At 34.8% G+C, this 20,714-nt stretch overlaps 1 protein-coding gene across 9 annotated transcripts in view; it reads left to right on the top strand.

Annotated features, from left to right (window-relative positions):
* The window catches only part of Cntrl (centriolin), an 82,235-nt gene that overhangs the window by 13,594 nt on the left and 47,927 nt on the right, over positions 1-20,714 (top strand). For 4 of the 9 annotated variants that reach the window (XM_074051107.1, XM_074051106.1, XM_074051108.1 and 1 more), the window contains 6 exons: positions 2,139-2,280; positions 4,153-4,339; positions 11,248-11,441; positions 17,066-17,185; positions 18,051-18,282; positions 19,394-19,503. In XM_074051107.1, the coding sequence (XP_073907208.1) occupies positions 2,139-2,280; positions 4,153-4,339; positions 11,248-11,441; positions 17,066-17,185; positions 18,051-18,282; positions 19,394-19,503 (985 nt within the window). The other 5 variants (XR_012440334.1, XR_012440333.1, XR_012440332.1 and 2 more) reach the window with 5 other exon arrangements.

Below are 20,714 nucleotides of genomic sequence, written 5' to 3'. Positions count from 1 at the left end.
GGAATAGTTTCAACAGATATTATTTTTGCATTTACATACACGTGTACACATTTTTTGCACTGTATTTATCCCCTTTCCCCCGCCACCTCCACCCTCTCGCTGGGACCAACCCTCCCTCCCCCGCCTCCCAGTATATTACTTCTTTAGATAGCGTTTCAGGGTCTTTTAAAAAGAGGTAGATTAGTGCTATCCATGTTACTGAAAGAATCTTTTGAAATAGGCTTTTCGATTTTTTTTTTTTTTTTTATGATACTGGAATTTGAACTCAGTTTCATGCTTGCTAATCAGGCACTCTACCACTTGAGCCATACCTCCAGCCCTTTTTGTTCTGATTATTTTGGAGATGGGGTCTTGCTTTTTGCCCAGACCAGCCTGGACTATGATCCTCATATTTTATGCTTCCTGCTAGGAGGACAGACATGTGCCTCACAAACTTTTTTTGCCAGGGTTGGCCTAGAACGCTGATTCTCTCCATCTCAGGATCCTCCTGGTCTTAGCCTCCTGTGTAGCTTGGAATTACAGGTGTGCATCATGCACTCAGCTATTGGTTGAGATATGGTTTCACTAATTTTTTGCCCAGGCTGGCCTTAAACCATGTTCCTCTGGATCTCAGCTAAGACTACAGGCATGAGCCACCAGCATCCCGCTGGCATTTTGACTCTTATTTGATATTTTAGCCTTTCACATAAAGCTGTGTATATTTTGACATTAAATGCAAAATAATATCTAGCATTATCAAATGAGAGGATACATTTTTGAGTGCCCAATTTTATCTTAATTTGAATTTTGAAAGTTTTGACTTTTGAAACTTAATTAGAAAGTGAAACTTTTCCCAGATGTTATCTATGATTTATTACCTTATTACATAAAAATGTTGACATGAAGAGAATGTTTTAGTTCTGCCATTCTGATCCTAAAGATATTACAAATTATTTGATACTGTATATTTATCCTGATGTTCATTGCTCATTGCTATAAGAAAAACACTCTAAATCTTGTTTCCAGTTCAAATACACATTACTGGGAGAAATAAGTGTAGTAAAACTTACAATAGCTAAAGCCATTTTCTACTTATAGGAAACTTAAAATAGACAAAATGATGCAAGAATCTAATCTTGAAAGTATTTATACACCTTCACCCAAATTAGACTTGTTAAATATTATGGCCAGCAAATTAAAACAAAACAACAGCTGCAGAAGTTCTAAGTAAGACAAAAACGAAATGAAAACAAAACACCCTTAAAGCAAAGTCTTACTATAAAATTTGTATAAAAAGAATTAAAATTCTTTGATTAAAATAATTTCAGCAAAATAAAAATAGAAAATCTTGGAAGTATTTACCATGGAATCCGCTGGTACCTCACACCTGTAATCCTAGCTATTCAGGAGGCAGCGATCAGAAGGATCACAATTTGTGACTAGTTTGAGAGACCCAGTCTCGAAGAAACCGAGCACAAAACAGGGCTGGCAGGAGTGCCTGCCTAGCATTCATGAGGTCCTGAGTTCAAAGCCCAGTGCCACCGAAAAAAAAAAAAAAAAAGAAAAGAAAAAAATATATATATATATTCACTCAGTATAGAAAATTGACCAAGCAGTTAAATCAACAACTAAATTATAGGTAACTTGGGAAAAATGTCACCTATGAAAATTTAGTAAAATGGGTGATAAATGTTTTATTTAAGTATTTTGATTAAAATAGTGATATTCATGATACAGTATCATTTTAGGGGCTCCCGCATCCTGCTAGCACAATTAATCTTTTTGTGATGACTGAGTGTGATAATTATGGGCGCAATTGTAGCATGTAGCATGTAGCAGGGTGTGCTGGTGAGTTTTCCAGCTCTTGCCTGGCTGTCCAGTAGTCAGTGAGGTTGCCATGGACACATTCTTCTTTTCTGTGTCACGGTTTTTGAAGTCTGCTAGTAAGATGGCTGGGATTACTGGGTATAGTCATAGAGGGTTGGCAGGTTAGCTGCTCTGGTGAAATTGTATTTGCCATTTTATTCTGATTTATGAAAAGGGTTTATGAATTATAATTATGAAAACACTCCATTTAGAACCAGGCTTTTTATTCTAAAATTTCTGTGGAAAGACTGTCATTATATTTACCAAGTTTGATTTTGCCCTTTGGTTTCCAGCAAAATTGAAGGCATAGAAAATATGTGTAATCTGCAAAAGCTAAACCTTGCGGGAAATGAAATTGAGCATATTCCAGTGTGGTTAGGAAAGAAGTTGAAATCTTTGCGAGTCCTCAATCTGAAAGGCAACAAGATAGCATCGGTAAGGTATTCAAAGTAGCAAGAATTTTTTTTTCAAGATTTTGGATTTGTTGGAAAAAAATTAAAATTCTTAAGTTTTTACAAAATGAGATTTCTTTTAATGTCCTTGGTCCATTTACCAAACATCAAATTGACTTATAACCTAGAATTCTCTAGAGTATTTAAAAACATGCAGTAATCATTTTGCATAGGTTCCATAGTAAGTAAGAGTTGATCTCTTAGAACTTTCACATTTATCATTTCGTTTGAGCCTCATAATCTTGTTACTGAGGCAGTGCAGGGATTACTTTATAATAGTGAATTAGATAGGATACTTTTACTCCCATTTTATGAGTAGGCTCAGAGAGATTAAGTCCTTATCCAAAGTCACAGGTTGTTCTAGAATCCAAGTTCCTAGAAGAGAGTTCTTTTCTATAACACTACCTTTTTTTCAGTAGGATTTTTCAAATTTATGAATTAATTCTGATAATAGTGATAGGTATTTTTGGAAGTTGGTGATTAGCTTTTTATAGTAGATCAACTTCATTTGCATGACTCACATAATTGGATAATGATATATTTTTTCCCCCTCTGCAGTAAAATTTATGATTTTCTTCTGGTATTCATTTACAGTTAGGTTTTCAGTAAGCATTTTCTTAGTAAAATCATTAATTTAATTAAATTTGTATTAAAGTTGGGAAAATCATGGTATAATTTAAAGAGTATCAGTAATAGAATTACAAACAAAAGGTGTGACTTCTTCTGTGGGCCTATAGTTGCCTTCTGTGACCTTGGAGAGTCCCTTTAATGTCTCTATAACTCCTGTTTCACTTGGATAAAATAATTCCTTCCTGCTTCCTTTAATGGGTATTATGGAATTCAGATAAAATGATAGATATGAAAATGCTTTTAAAGCTTTGAAACACTAATTTTAATGCTGTATTGCATAAACCTTCCAACTGTAGAGGCCAATAAAATAACATTTATATAATACTGTGCTATTAACAGTATCTATTTTTTCTTCTTTCATTTTCATAAAGATCTGATAAGAAAACTCTACCATTTCACTGTGTCAGCTCACCTTGGAGCTCTTAAAACTTATGGGATGATGAGAAGAGGTAGCCATTAATCTAAAATTTGCCACAAGTATTTCTCAAAGTAGTTGACCTTTAGGTAGAACCAGTGTCAACTGAGTAACAGGAAAAGCATTCAATAAATACCTCTATTCTAATTTTATATGATGTTCTCACCCCAGTTTATATTTGACACTGGCATCATTAAGAATGATGCACATTCATGGAAGGGAATTTGTATTAACTATTTGGTACAGTGTTTTTTGACCTTTTTAATTACCTCTTTCATAAACATAACATGTAAGGCTCTGGGTTCAATCCTCAGCACAGCAAAAGAAAAAAAATTCATGCATCTTTTAACTATTATAACTCAGCTATCTGAAAATTTACCAAAATATTTTATAATCATATTTGTTTTTTGATTTGTTTGATCAATATAATGAAAAGACAATAGGTTTAGAGTGAAAGATTTGAATTGAAATCTTGTTTCACTCACTCAGAGGTTGTGATCTTTACTTAGGCAAGTAATGTAGCTCTTTGAGCCTGTTTTTTCATCTGTTAAATTAAGATGATACTTCCATTATAAGTTGTTATAAGGAGTCACAAATGAAATGCTATGTAGAAAATGGCCAGTACTGCTGATACACTAAATGCTCATATGCTCCCTTTTGGTTCCTCCCTCACATTACTACTTTTGGATAATGGGTTTCAGGAATAGGTTTCTTGCCATGTTAAGAAAAATTTTCTTGATTTATTACTTCCTTTAATACGTTTGTGAACTTTAAAGTAAATTATACCTATCTACTTTTGTATCATTTCAGCTCCAGGATGTAAGCAAGTTGAAACCACTTCAAGATTTGACTTCTCTGGTCCTAGTTGAAAATCCCATTGTGACCCTTCCTCATTACTTCCAGTTTACCGTTTTCCACCTCCGTTCCCTGGAAAGTTTGGAAGGTCAGCCAGTAACCACTCAGGATAGACAGGATGCTTTTGAGAGATTCAGTTTAGGTAAGATGACTTGAGAAGAATGTAAACTTGAATGGGGAAGGAATTTATTTTCAGAAGTTGTGTAGAAAAAATACCGTACTATGGACTTTATAATGCTGTTAAAATTTGTATGGAAATAGCACCATATATCAGTTAATTTGTTAAATGTTTATTGCACATGTACTGTGCACCAGGCACTGTAGTTGGCACTAAAGATACACTAGTGAGCATGCAGCTCATGTTTTTGTAGAAAAGACAGACAAAAACATGTAAGCCCAGATTAAGTAATGGGAAGTTTCTTTGTGGTATAAAGGAATGCTTCTTTGAGGAAATGACATTGAAGGTGAAGGCAAAGGGAAAAGAGGGTTAGCCATGTAAAGAATGGCCTTCAGAAGAGGAAATGGCTTGTTCTTTGAGGTTATAAAGACCCTTGTGAGTTCACAGGACTGAAAGGTCAGGATGACTGGAGAACAGCTCAAGAAAAAGTTTGGACAGATAGGGAGGTTCAAGATGGCACAGGACCTTGGGGTTTGGATTTTATTCTAGGTACAGTGGAAAGCCATTGGCAAGTTTTAAGCAGGGAGGAGATATAATCTAGTTTATATATTAAGGAGGTCATTTTTGATACTGGGTGGAAAATGATTTAGAACTAGGCAAAAATGGAGATGAAAGGGGCTGCTGGGAGGCCATTCCAATAATTCAGGCTAGAAGTGTTAGTGGCCTGTACTTAGGTCGTAGCTGTGGAAATGAAAAGTAGATTTTGAAGATAGAATCAGCATCATTTTCTAATGGATTGGATAATTCTCAGACTTCTGGTTTAAGTGGCTAGATGTTGCTATCACTTATAAAAATGGGAGAATTTGAAGTTTTGTTTGGGACTTGATGTGCTTAAAATTTCTGTGAGACAACCAAGTAGAGTTAAAAATCTGAGTCTGGAGTTTAGTGAAACCTGGACTAGAAATACAGGTTGAATATCTCTTAATCTGAAAAATCTGAAATCTAAAATGCTCCAAAATCCAAAACTTTCTGGGTCCCAACATTATTCTGAGAGTGAAGCATTCTATACCTAACCTAGTGTGATGGGCTACAGTGAAAACACAAGTGCATTAAAAACATTGTATAAAATTACTTTCAGGCTATATGTGTGTGTGCTTAAGGTGTGAAAAGAGGAAGAAGGGAAGCAGCTAAGGAACTTGAAAAGAGACAGGCTAGCAGGGTTGGCGAAAATCAGGAAATAATGGATTTCAAAAACCCAGAAAAGAAGGTTTCAGGAGAGGAAGTGGTCAGCTGTGCTGCACATTGCTGAAACAAGAAGTAAGATGAGCACAGAGAAATGCTTAGATGAGCAACATGGGATGATGATCTTGACAGTAGCAGTTAAGGCAGGATGGGGGCAAATGCTAGATGATAATGAATTAAAGAATAGGAGGGAGACATTTGGCTGAAGATTTGAAATTTCCTTCCACAATTTCCTCTAATACTTAATAAATGAGTTTTTTATGTTTAAAAGTTAAAGGAGAAACTAAACTAAAAATTCACCAGTAGCTTCCAGACCAGGAAGTAGGCCGAAACAAAATGCAGTTAGTTAATCCTAAAGTTACTAATAAAGAAATAAGCAGAATGTTCAGGAACAATGTAGAGACAAGTCATACCTCAATTCTTTTGGTTCTTAAAAATACAAGACAATAAGATTACAGGGAAAAAAGGAGAGATCATCCCTGGCAGGTGGTACACTTTCTCTACCAAAATGGAGAGAAAGTGTATATGCAAGTGGGGTGGTTTTATTGCTTTGGTGGTAGGCAACTACTAAAGGAATTCCCACTGGTGAAGTCTGTTTTATTAATGAAATATTAGGTCATCAACACTAGAAGGAATATGGGAGGCTTAAGGAGACAGAAAGATATGAAATAGTTATTTTAGAGTGTTGAGTAATGTGCCTATATATTCAACCATTTGAAATTGACATTTTAGTCCACTGGTAGTTTCATAAAGTTTGGTTCAATGCTTGTGAAAGATGGTAGTTTTTTTTATTAACTTAGGATCTTCCTAACAGAATAACATTTGTTATTCTGAAGTTTATATATTGGAAATTATTAAAAACACAAATAATGCAAAGGAAAGTCATCACATAAATACACTATTGGGGGAAATGTTTAAACTTCTTATTGTTCATTCATGGCTTCAGATACTAATTAGGAGCCTTCAGTGTGCTGGGCTGTTAAAATCCAGTAGTGAGAAAGATAGATGCAGTTTTGTCTTTCCTGAAGCTTTAATGGTAAGACAGAGTGCCAGACTATTTGATAAAAGTTTTACAATTTCCTGTATGACAGCGGCCATAGCAGAAGTTCAGGGTGGCATGGAAATATCCTTAAGAAGCATCTAACCTGGGGACAAGAGAGAATCAAGGCATGCTTCTCAAAATGATTTTTTTAAAGCTTAAGACATAGAGGATGCAAAGTATGCCCAGAGGAGATAGAGGATGACAGTTCCAAACAGTGGGTATAAATAAAACTTGCAGGTAAAAAGAGGCCTCACAGATATAAAAAAAACAAGTTACTTCAGAAAAGGTTCCATGAGGTATGCTTGAAGATGGCAGCTGAAAAGGGAGATTTGCTCATGAAGAGCTTTGTCAGCTTTTGTGTAAGGTTTTTGGATCTTGTTCTAAGAGTAATAGAAAGCCTTTAAAGGATTTTAAGATAATGTGTTTTGCAAACATGTTTGAAGCGTTCTTATAAGTGTAATTAAGAATTTTAAATAAAGTATTGCATTTTGTAAAGGGGATTCGGAAAAACATCATTCAGCACACTAAATTAAATACTTCTTTTTTTCTTTATTCATTTATTCTTATGTGCATACATTGTTTGGGCCATTTCTACCCCCACCTGCTACCTCTGCCCCCCACCCCCCTCACTTCCAGGCAGAACCTGTTCTGCCCTTTTCTCCAATTTTGCTGAAGAGTAGACATAAGCAATAATATGAAAGGCATAGTGTTTTTGCTAGTTGAGATAGCCATACAGAGAGAGTCCTAGCATTGCTTCCATGCACAAGTATATTACAACCCGAATTGATTCATCTCTACCTCTTCACTACTTTCCAGTCACCTTCCCATATTGACCTTTGTCATTTTAAGGTTACTGTATTATCTCCTCTGCAGTGGGGACATCAAACACTTTCAAGTTTGGGGTTTCCTACCTTTCCCTATTCCTCCTATATGTGTTCTCCCCTTAGCGTGTGACCCAAGTCTAATAATATTACTGCATTTGTTTTAGATCTAAAGTCCACATATGAGGGAGAACATAAGATTTTTGGTTTTCTGAGCCTGGCTAACTTCACTTAAGATAATATTCTCCAGTTCCATCCATTTACTTGCGAATGATAAGATTTCATTCTTCATGGCTGAGTAAAATTCCATTGTGTATAAATACCACATTTTCTCAATCTATTTGTCAGTAGTGGGGCATCATGACTGTTTTTGTAACTTGGCTATTGTGAATAGTGCGGCAATAAACATGGGTGTGCAGGTGCCTATGGAGTAACCTGAGTCGCATTCCTTTTGGTATATCCCTAGGAGTGGGATTGCTGGATCATGTGGCAGATCTATGTTTAGTTTTTTAAGAAGACTCTGTATTGTTTTCCAGAGTGGTTGTACTAGCTTGCATTCCCACCAGCAGTGTATGAAGGTTCTTTTTTCTTGACATCCTCACCAACATTTGTGGGTGGTGGTGTTTTTGATGGTAGCTGTTCTATAACGGGTGAGGTGGAATCTTAGTGTGGTTTTGATTTGCATTTCTTTTATGGCCAGAGATGGTAAGCATTTTTTCATGTGTTTTTTGGTCATTTGAATTTCTTCTTTTGAAAAGTTCTGTTTATTTTAGTTGCCCATTTCTTTATTGGTTCATTGATTTTGGGGGAGTTTAGTTTTTTGAGCTCCCTGTATATTCTGGTTATCAGTCCCTTGTCTAATATATAGCTGGCAAATATTTTCTCCCACTCTGTGGGCGGTCTCTGCAGTTTAGAGACCATTTCTTTTGTTGTGCAGAAGCTTTTTAATTTTATGTAGTCCCATTTGTCCATCCTTTCTCTTAGTTGCTGAGCTTCTGGGGTTCTATTGAGGAAGTCCTTGCCTATACCTATTGCTTCTAGAGTGTTTCCTGCTCTTTCCTGTACTAATTTCAGAGTTTTGGGTCTGATATGAAGGTCCTTGATCCATTTTGAGTTGATACTAGTACAGGGTGGTAAATATGGATCTAGTTTCAGTTTTCTGAAGGCAGATAACCAGTTTTCCAAGGAGTTTTTGTTGAAGAGGCTGTCTTTTCTCCATCGTATGTTTTTGGCACCTTTGTCAAAAATGAAGTTTGTATAGTTGTGTGGATTCATACCTGGGTCCTCTGTTTTGTTCCACTGGTCTTCATGTCTGTTTCTGTGCCAGTAGCATGCTGTTTTTATTGCTATTGCTTTATAATATAGTTTGAAGTTGGGTATTGTGATACCTCCAGCATTGCTCTTTTTGCTGAGTATTGCCTTGGCTATTCATAGTCTCTTGTGTTTCGAAATTAACTTTAGGGTAGATTTTTCAAATCTCTGTGATGAATGTCATTGAGATTTTGATGGGAATTGCATTAAACATGTAGATTTCTTTTGGTAGTATAGCTATTTTTACTATGTTGATTCTACCAATCCATGAGCACAGGAGATCCTTCCACCTTCTGTAGTCTTCCACGATCTCTTTCTTCAGGGGTTTGCAGTTCTCTTTGTAGAGTTCATTCACATCCTATGTTTAGTCCTAGGTATTTGATTTTTTTTTTGAGGCTATTGTAAATGGAATTGTTTCCATATATTCTTTCTCAACTTGTTTGTTGTTGGTGTATAGAAAAGCTATTGATTTTTGTAAGTTGATTTTATATCCTGCCACCTTGCTGAAGCTGTTTATGGTGTCTAGGAGTTTTGCGGTAGAGTTTTTTGGGTCTTTAAGATATAGGATCATGTCATCTGCAAATAGGAATATTTTGACAGTTTCTTTACTTATTTGTATTCCTTTTATTTCTTCTTCTTACCTAATTGCTCTGGCTAGAAATTCCAGGACTATGCTGAATGGGAATGGGGATAGTGGGCACCCTTGTCTTGTTCCTGATTTTAGGGGAAATGGTTTCCGTTTTTCTCCATTAAGTATAATTTTGGCTATTGGTTTGTCATATATAGCCTTTACAATGTGAGGTACATTCCTTCTATTCCTAGTTTTCTTAGAGCTTTTATCATGAAGTGGTGTTGGAGCTTATCACAGGCTTTTTCTGCATCTGTTGAGATGATCAAGGGGTTTTTGTCTTTGTTTCTATTAATGTGCTCTATTACATTTATAGATTCGTGTATGTTGAACCACCCCTGCATTCCTGGGATGAAGCTGACTTGGTCATGGTGAATGATCTTTCTGATATGTTGCTGGATTTGGTTGCCATTATTTTATTGAGGATTTTTGCATCGATGTTCATTAACAAAACTGGCCTATAGTTCTCCTTTTTGGAGGTTCTTTGTCTGGTTTTGGGATGAGTGTAATACTGGCTTCATAGAATGAGTTAGGCAGTGTTCCTTCTCTTTCTATTTCATGTAAAAGTTTAAGGAGAGTTGTTATTAGTTCTTCTTCAAAGGTCTGATAGAATTCAGCAGAGAATACATCAGGTCCTGGACTTTTTTGGGAGACTCTTTATTGCTGCTTCAATTTCATTTTGTGTTATGGATCTATTCATGTGGTTAATATCCTCTTGGTTCAATTTTGGATGATCATAAGTTTCTAGAAATTTGTCCATTTCTTCAAGATTTTCAAATTTATTGGGATTCTCAAAGTAGTCTCTGATGATTCCCTGGATATACGTGGTGTTTGTTGTTATCTCCCCTTTTGCATTTCTGATTTTGCTGATTTGGGTTTTTTTTCTCCTCATTTTAGTCAGATTTGCCGGGGGTTTGTCAATCTTGTTTATTTTTTCAAAGAACCAGCTTTTTGTTTCATTCATTCTTTGTATGGTTTTTTTGCTGTTGTTGTTTCTATTTCATTAATTTCAGCCCTTATTTTGATTATTTCTCTCCTTCTGCTTGTTTTGGGTTTTGCTTGTTCTTGTTTTTCTAGGAGTTTGAGATGAAGCATTAGGTCATTAATTTGAGATCTTTCTGTCCTTTTAATATATGCACTCATGGCTATAAACTTTCCTCTTAGGACTGCCTTTGCTGTGTCCCATAGGTTCCTGTAGGTCGTGTTTTCATTTTCATTAACTTCCAGGAACCTTTTAATTTCCTCTTTTATTTCATCAGTGACCCACTGATCATTGAGCAATGTGTTGTTCAGCTTCCAATTGTTTGCATGTTTTTTGCTGTTGTTTTTGTTGTTGAGTTCTAGTTTTAATGCATTGTCATCAGATAGAATGCATGGGATTATTTCTATTTTCTTATATTTGCTGAGGCCTGCTTTGTGCCCTAAGATAGGATCAGTTTTGGAGAAAGTTCCATAGGCTGCTGAGAAGAAAGTATATTGTGCAGAAGTTGGATGAAATATTCTGTAGACATCAGCTAGGTCCATTTGATCTATGGTGTGATTTAGTTCTAGAATTTCTTTGTTGATTTTTTGTTTGGATGACCTATCTATTGGTGATAGGGGGTATTAAAGTCTCCTCCTACCACTGTGTTGGAGTCTACATATGCTTTTAGGTCCTTCAGAGTATTTTAGGTCCCTGATGAAACTGGGTGCACTGACATTGGGTGCATATAGGTTGATAATTGTTATTTCCTTTTGGTCTTTTATTCCCCAAAAACCATGGTAGATAATTTATAAGTAGAATTGTATTATACTATCCTTAGTCTCTTTTGCTATTGTTTTGAGATATGTCCTTACCTTTTTTCAAATAGGAAATATAATGATGAATAAACTACATTTTTATTGACAGAAGAGGTAGAAAGACTGGAAAAAGACCTGGAAAAGAAGATGATAGAAACTGAAGAGCTTAAGAGCAAACAAACAAGATTCCTTGAGGAAATTAAAAATCAAGATAAACTAAATAAATCATTGAAAGAGGAGGCCATGTTACAAAAAAAGAGCTGTGAGGAGCTAGAAAGTGATTTAAACACGAAAAATGAATTGGTGAGTTGATATTGTGTATTGCTTTGGCTGAACTCACTTAAGGTAGAAAATTCTGCCCTTGGGTTAAAAAAATACAGCTCCTTGACCATTGAACAGGGAAGTCATGGCTTAACAGAAATATATGCAAAAGGCTATATGAATTGTAGTTGATTGTATAATATAGCTGCCCAAAAGACTAATATGTGAAGTATGGTGTGCCCCACATTCTGAGGAATGGTGAGACTGCTCCTAGTGTTTTTTTTTTTTTAAAGCAACATTGTAGGTGATACTATACATTGGAAAAAACTTTTAGAAGGCAATTTGATAAAAGTATCCAAATTTTAAACAAATACATACTGTGTCACAGATGCTCCATTTTCAATAATATATTCTGTAGAAATAATAGCAAGAATGTATGAAGATAAAACACACACATATTTATAACAAGGGTTTATGTCCTAACATCAAAGGATGTCTGATACAATTTCCTGTGTGAAAAAAACCAAGTTGCAAAACAGTAAATCAAATATGAGCCTATGTTGAAAAATACATAATATATATATATAAATATATATTATAAATACATTTTCCCCCCAATATATATATATTGGGGGGAAATGGGAGTATATGCACTAAGCTCTTGACAGTAGTTATTTCTGAGAAGTAGAGTTATAAAACACTTTGAAATTGGCCTTTATAACTATCTGCAATGTCCAAAGTTTATGTAGTTTGATTTTGTGATTGAGATAGGGAACATATTAAAACATTGAACTATTTAGACAAACTAGAGAACATAATTTGTGAAGGTAACTGATCAAGTGGCTTCATGACAATCACTATCATATATTCAAAGGACTGTTTCATGGAAGAACTAGTTATGCATCAATGCCCATGAGATAACATTAAGAACTGGTAAATGAAATTATAGGAAAACAGGTTTTAATTTAAATTTCTAATAGCTGTTCTAATATAAAATGTGATAACTAAAATATGTTTGCTATCACTGAAACAGGCAGAGACTGGACATAATACTCAAGGTTTTGGGGCAAGATTGAGAACCTAGGATGGGAAGATGGACTAAATGACCTTAACAGGCCTTTCAACCCAGAGGATCTGAGTTTGTAAACTTGTTAGGCTTTGTTAGGCATTTTCCCTGATGAAAAAAATAACTACTGGTTCCCTCCTGATTTTCTTTTCTTCTCGTTTCCTTCCTTTCCTTTTTCCTCCCTCCCTCCCTTCTTTCCTTTCCTCCCTACCTCTCTTCCTTTTTTTTTAAACAATTCCTTATTCTGACTGTGCATAAATTAGAGAATTATATTTATCATGTAAATCCTTGATATATTTATCCTTTTTCCATTTCCCTTTCAAGATTGGCATTTTTACTTACTTGATTTGTTAACAAGACTTCTGCTTAATCCCTTACTTTTTTTTTTAGCAAAGAGGAAGAAAGAAGAATGTTCCCTCCATGTGTTAAAGGAAATACGAATTCTTAACTACCTCCTGCCAGCCAGGCAAAGTTAGTAAGACTCTGTCTCAAAACCAAAAAGAGCCAGGTGAAGTGCCTCATGCCTGTAATCCTAGCTAGTCATGAGGCAGAGATTGGGAGGATTGCAGTTTAAGACCTGCCATGGCAAAAAGTTAGTGAGACCCATCTCAATGAACAAGCTGAGCATGGTGGTTCACTCCTGTGATCCCAGCTACTCAGGAGGCATGGATAGGAGAATTGCAGTTTGAGGACAGCCCCAGGCAAAAACATGAAACCCTACCTGAAAAATAACTAAGGCAAAACGGGCTTGGGAGCATGGTTCAAGTGGTAGAGTATCTGGTTAGCAAGCTTGAAGTCCTGAGTTCAGACACCAGTACTGTCAAAAACCAAAAAAAAACCCAAAAAATACAAACAAAGAGGCCAGGAGTGTGAATAAAGTGATGGGACTCTTGACTAGCATGTGCAAGGTCCTGGGTTTAATCCCCAGTACCACAAAAATAAAAAATAAATAAATTCATTTTTTATTACCAGGGTAAAATAACCTCATAATTTATATATGCTTCTCACTAGTGCAGGTTAGTCAGCCTGTTCAAATCCGTGGCAAATACCATGTCTCAAGACTTCGTACTGTCTCAAATCATGGTTTGTTACAGTTGCCTCAGTTTCTTTTTTGCTTATTTATAATGTTGATTGTGGTATAGAGAAGTGTTTAAATATTTTGTAAACTGTTCACAGTTTTGCTGTTTTTTCTGTAATTATTTTTATGCCAAAACAAATTCTGACAACACAAATATATACACTAGAAATGAAGGTCCATTCTTCTCCACCCCATTCTTCCAGATGTTAATATATATCCTTTTTGTTTTCCTTGCTTATACAATATGTAATTAAGTACATTATACCCTTGAATATTTTTGTGACTTTCTTAAAAAAGGAAATCTTATGTATTATTATCATGCATATTTCCTTTCAAAAAGAGTAAATATGAACTGCTCTCTAAGTTAAAGATTTATATAAATCTTCCTCATTCTTTTTAAAGGGTATATTGTATTTATGTTGCGTTCCATTAAATGCATCCTCCATAATTTAGCTAGCCAAATCCTGTTAATAGATATTTTGGTAGCTTTTTGCTATTGGAGACATTACTACAGAGAAAATCTGTGTGCGTGTGTGTGCACACGGCATGCGCGTATGTACATGTGTGTATGTGTGCGTGTGTGATTTATTCTCTCATATCAGTGTGTCTTTAGTATAAATCACTTCAAGTGGAATTACTGTGTAATTTTCTTTTAAATTTTTGATAAATGTAATTATCCACTTCAAAAAGCTTATTGCCAATTTGTGCTTTCCACAGCAGTCAGTAAAAGGATCCAGTTTCTAACTGGGCATTGTTATTTTGAACTTTAAAATATAATAGAAAAAATAAAATCTTGATACTGTTTCAATTTTGCATTTTTTATACCATTTGGAGGGTTGAGCATCCTGTATGTATTTATTAGCTGTTTTGTATTTCTTTTTAAAATTGATGGTTTATGTTATTTTGCCTTTCTGTTGTTACTCCAAAGGAATATTACATGTTTTAAAACAAAAGAATTCTGGGTCTTATTCTGAGAGCTTACATTTGAAAAATGTTTTCAATTATCTTTTACAGAATATCTGATGATAATATCTTAATTATATAATGATTTCCAGTTTTATAAAATAATTGCTCATGTATTAGACCATTTACTTTATAAAAGAACAGTAGCATTGATGTAAGTCTTCTGGTGGCCATTTAAACTGTAGTTTAAATAACTACTACAAGAGCTCCTTGTCCTCTTGCAAGTTATTTAATTTGTATCTTTTCATTTCCTTATTTTAAAATGAGGATGATTTATTTAATTGTCCTATAAGCCTTATAGACTTGTGAGGATTTCATGAAGTTATGAATATGAAAATAATTTGAATCAAGCTAAATAGTGGAAGGTGGTAACTTTATAACTCATAGAGTGATGATACAATGTGTCTACATAAGAATATCATATCTTCCTATAGTTAGCTGTCAACAAAGAGCAAGTTTTGTAGTGTTATAGTTTAATTCTCCAGCATTCTCCATGTGACAGTATCTGTTTGCTTCTTTCTTCTTTTAGCCCTTTTCTGCTGATTCTTTATTCTTCTGTAAAGGTAGTTCCTCCAGGACTGAACTGCACACTATCTTTTTTTGTGGTTTGCATGATAACTTTGTACTGATATGCTTGTTTACATTTTAAGTTTCAAAACTGGCTTGCTTTCTTGGGAAATGTGCTTGTGTGTGTACTATTTTTTTTAATGGATGTGTACATGAAACAGCAAATTTGAATGTGAGGAAAGAATTTGTATTATTTTTCCTATGGTAAATATGTTAACTGCAGTCATCTCTTGATTATCCACTAGCCCACTTTCCAGTTCCTTTGACTCCTAATTTGCTCTCACATACTCATTTCTTCAATATTTATTGAGTACTTACTATATCCCAAGCTTACAACTATAAAAACCACAAAAGTACTTTGAAATACATAGACCATTTATTATAGAAGACTATTATATTATTATTAATTATTATAGAAACCATGCATACTCCATGGTTCTAGTCTCATTTGCCTTTGGTTTGGCCCTATTGTCAATGAGCTTTCGGGGAGAGAAGCCCAAGATTAGAAGATGCTGTTTGTTGATTGTGCGTTACTTCCTAGGACTTAGAGCCTTATGAGCATTCAGTAAAAATTTCAGTATGGGTAATGTGCTAGACATCCTGCAGCAGGACAGGGAAGACAGCATGGGACAATAGACATGGTTATATTTAAAATCAGGTGGTTTGAATTGAACACTGCCTCTTCTACTACCAGCTGCAGAGTTGGGCAAGTTATTTAACTTCTCTATGCAGCTTTTTTCATCTCAGAGTGGAGACGTTAAAATAGGGTAATATAGCTTATGTAAATCACGATGCACAGCATCTGTCACACAGTGAGAACTTGGGTCAGTGCTGCTTCCATTTTGATGGATACTCAGGAGGTGACTGTAATCTAAATCATGCATGACTTTGATTTCCTAGTCTTATAAAATGTTCATGTTTGTTTATGTTTTCTTCTCTTCAGCTTGCATTTTTATATTAATGAAATATTTCTGCATGTTTTTTGTCTAATCTTTACTATTAAACACTGGCAAAAAAAAAAAAAAAGGACAAAAATCACTTGGTGGACCTTCAAAATGAACCCAAAGGATTGGTTTTTGTCATACTGGTAGTTAGTTAATAAAATAGTTAATCTCTGGTACTAATCTGATATGTAACTTTTCACAAGTCACTTTATTTATTTACAAGTTCAGAGAATTAGGTTGGGTGATTCTTATATTCTCCTTCCAGTTCCAAAAATCTCTAAGAGTAACTAAAATGTAATTATAATAGAATTGCTTTATTAAAAATTTATTATTACATATTTGAATCTGATTGAGCTTATTTACTTTTTTTTACTGACTGTTATAAAAGATGATCTGGGAGGGTGGCTACTGCCTGTAATCCTTACACTCGGGAGGCTGAGGAAGGAAGGTTATGAGTTTGATGCCAGCATGGGTTACATAGTAAGATCCTGTCTCAAAACAAAAACAAGTGAATGATGTTCTGAACACTTAAAAACTAAGATGCCATTAGCCACAAATATTATACCAACAACAGTATAATTAAAACCAGTACCTATTTTTCTCCTAATTCTTCTGTAGTTACTGTCAAATATCATGTCTCCCCTGTTTTAATGAGGCCATATCATCAAAATAGAAGAGTAAATTAAATCAATTAGTGTTGTGTGATTATTGGGAGATCAGGAAGCATGTACTTAGTAGGCCAGTTACTTAAAAAATGTTTGAAAAAATTTATTTTCATGTTTAGAAAAAATAAATTTAAATGACTTTTGAAATCTTGCTTTTATCCTGAAATAGCATATACTTCAAAAGGCCTTTTCCATGATCTCTTCTAAAATGATAAATTTGTGTTTCATTTTATATAATGTAGGATTAAGCTAAAATATCCTCTGTTATGCTATTTGCTGTAGAATTTTTAAAATATGATTATTAGCTCTGAGAACTTCTATATCATTGTACCTTTATACTAACTTTGGTATATATATATTGTCTCATCAAATTGGACCAAAAGCTAAAACAGAAGACCATGGAACTAACGCGAGCATGTCAGAAGCAGTATGAGCTGGAACAGGAACTGGCCTTTTATAAAATTGATGCTAAGTTTGAGCCACTAAACTATTATCCATCAGAGGTGAGTTATTTTAGTTTTTTTTAATAATCCAAAATTAAAGCTCACATTGGGAAGGTGGGGTCATGTAAGGGATTTACCACTGACCACTCCACTTTGTTGTTTTGAGGGCATCATCAGAATAAACTGTATTTTGGTTGAATCTGTGAATTATTTCTCTTAGAAAATTAGAATAGTGCCCTAAAGAGGAAAAGCTTCCAGAAAATTTTTGCCTATAGCCATTTCTATAACCTAAAAGCAGCTGTATTAACCTTCAGTTACCTTGCTTGAGAGTATGGGTTAATTAAATCCAGACTTCTGGAAAAAGTGCTTCTTCAGTACCATTGACCAGTCATCCCCCAACATGGTTTGTTCAGTACTCATTAAGTTCAGTATTTATCAACCATTATTGGTACAAATGCCATAAATGCCACTGATAGGGGAACTGCCTAAGTTTTAAGATCCAATGATTCCAATAATACCATATATTATTTAATTTTTAAAAATTCAATTATTAAAATTTATAAGACTGAGATTTTACTTATATTAGTCAAGAAACCAAAATAAAACACCCAGATTTCTGATCAAGAGATTGAGAGATGAAGCAGTCTAAATATCACATAACTCTAGACAATTCTTGAATCAATTAATCCAAATGTTTACTCTTAGTAAGAGAAGGAAGAATCCTTTTGAGACCATTTTTAGTTCTAATTCTTTTGGTGTATTAAAAATAAGATAAAAGAATGCTCTATGTTTTTTAGCTCCTAGATATATAGGATTAATATAAGTTTAGGCAATTCCATTTACCACTAGTAAAATGAATAATGTCATTTGACTGTTTGGAAGTTGCTTATTAAACTCTAAGTCTATTAACCTACTCTGCTTTTAGTATGCTGAAATTGATAAAGCCCCAGATGAAAGCCCTTACATTGGCAAATCCAGATACAAGAGGAATATGTTCGCCACTGAAAGTTACATTGTCAGTGATACTCAGGCCCTACAGATCAAGAAGATGGGGCCAGATGAAGGAGAACAGCTTAGAAATGCTGAGCATGTGAACTTGAAAGCCCACGGGCCACTGGACATACAACTGGAAGATAAAGAAAAAAAAATAAGTGCAGGTTAAACAAAGTTATTTTTAAATTATTATACATGTAATCAAAACCTGAAGCAGTGCTTTGGATAAGTTGGAATAGAGCACTTTACTTAGGCTTGGGCCTAAGGCTGGCCTCTTTACTCTTTCTGACATGCCCCACATTCCACCTCCCCAACCACTGCCTCCATCCCCCAGTCTAATTCAAGGGATTTTACCACCTCTAGCAAGTCACACAGAGGAAGAAGTTAAATCATATTAGTATTTTTTTTTATGGTACCAGGGTTTGAACTCAGGGCCTCCCATTTGCTATGCAAGCACTCTACCACTTGAGCCACACCCTCAGCCTGGAAGAATTTAATTTAAGAGGCACCTTAGAGACCCTGCCAATGTGAATGCACTTACCCACTCAGCTATGTGGATGTGGAATAAAAAGAACCCCAACTTGAATTTGTGCATCCCCCTAGAAATAATGGCTGTCACCAATGAGATTAACAGCTCACCTTCCCTTGACTGATAGTTCAGTGGGAGACATGGAAGGCCAATAAAGGTTGACTTGGCAAGAGGAAAGAAGAGACTGAGTTCTTGTTTGCATGTACCATCTGCAAGGCACTGTAAAGGGAAAGCAAAATTAAGCAAGTGCAAACTGGCTTCAAGGGGCCAGTTGTATGAGGGTGAGTGTGGAGAGACATGAAATTTAAGGTGGGAAATAATTGATTTGAGATCACCTTCCCTTGGGACCAGATAAAGTAATTTCTCTGATGGCAGATTTCTTGGTATTGAATCCCATCATAAAGCATTTTCCTGTATACACAGGGTTTTGGTTTTTTAAAAAATACCCTGAACCTAATTATGGCTTTGTGCCATAATAAAGTGCATAATTCTCAATAAAATCCTTGTTCTCTCCAAAGGGTTCACTAATGTTGGAAAAAAAATCAAGTAGAGCCCCTTTTTTGTTTAGAATGTTACAGTTAAAAGATAATTATTGTTCTATAGCATATCATGAACAATTTATTCTTTGAGATCTGTAATGATAATGTGAGGAGGAGAAGGTTGTTGCAAAGAAAAAAATCTGGTAAAAATTTCAGAATTCAGAATTTTTCTCTGTATGTATCTGAGCATTGTTTTTAAATCTGCAGCACAAATTCGACTGTCAGAACTACATGATGAAATAGAAAAGGCAGAACAAAAAATTTTAAGAGCTACTGAAGAATTTCAACAATTGGAAAAAGCCATACAACGGAAAAAAGTATGTAAAAGCCAAGCAGCCTAACTAAGAGAAAATGAAAAAATAAAATGTATTTTTCCTTTTATAATTATATAAAATTATTTTTAGACCAATACTGCCTAATAAATTATGGAGCAATAAATTTCAGAGTCAAATATGGTTGTAGAATTTCTCAATTATATTTTCCTTTCATTCATGATGACATCCTATTAAATTTCCTTTCATTTGTGATGACATTTTATAAAGTACATAGGAATAAATTATTAAAAATGTATTTGTGGGCTGGAGGTATGGCTCAAGCAAGCATGAAACCCTGAGCTTAAACCCTGGTCCCACCAGAAAAAAAAAATTATGTGAAAAGATGTATTCAGTCTATTATGTAAAATTTATGTGAAAAGATGTGTTCACTCAATTATATTTTGAAAGTAACTTCTTTACACAAGGATGTTGCTTTCTGATGTATCTCTTCTTAAGTAAGCACCCTCTACCTTTAACATCCTGGGACCTATGTTAAGAACCAGAGGACATCTCTGTTATAGCATGAACATTATCAAACACAAGAAAAACAAAAAAAGTGATAAAAGTAATAAAGTCTTAGAAATTGCTAAAGTGGGTCATGGAGAAGAAGTAAGCATTTCAAATCATGATGCTATTGCATAGGGGAAAAATTCAAAAGAAGGAAGTGTTTCGACATTTTCATTTTAGTGTGTAAAGGTTATAGAGTGCCTGCCTCACAAGTGTGAGGCCCTGAGTTTGGTGGCCCTAGTACCATCAAAAAAAGTAAAAGGTTTTAGTTATTTACAGCTTGTAAAAGTCAGTATTTCCAAATTATAATGGTAACTATCCATACTATAATAGAATAAGTATGTCAAGTCTAAACTGTAGATTCTTTAAAAAGATACACTATAGTGTTACTTTCAAACTGGCTAAGATTTATTAGAAACTTACTATATGTTAGTCATTCATTAGGCTGCGTCCTGAGTAATGTACAAAACAGACGTGTCCCCCCGCCCTTGGTGGATGGATGGAAATGGACAATTAGCTTGTTTTTAAAAAAGAATATTTAGCTAAGCTGGATTAATATTATAGGAAAAACAACATTAAGAGAGACAATAATAAAGAGATATAATTTAGTTTGTGGGGATGAAGGACTCTGGGGAGGTGACATTTAGGCTGAGACACAAGATGAGGAGTCTGTGAGGTAGAGTTGGGAAAAAGTATTCCAGGCAGAG

This window comes from Castor canadensis, chromosome 13 (assembly GCF_047511655.1).
Source record: "Castor canadensis chromosome 13, mCasCan1.hap1v2, whole genome shotgun sequence".
Taxonomy (NCBI): domain Eukaryota; kingdom Metazoa; phylum Chordata; class Mammalia; order Rodentia; family Castoridae; genus Castor; species Castor canadensis.
The sequence above is the reverse complement of the archived record's forward strand: the minus strand, read 5'-3'. Positions and strand labels throughout refer to the sequence as shown.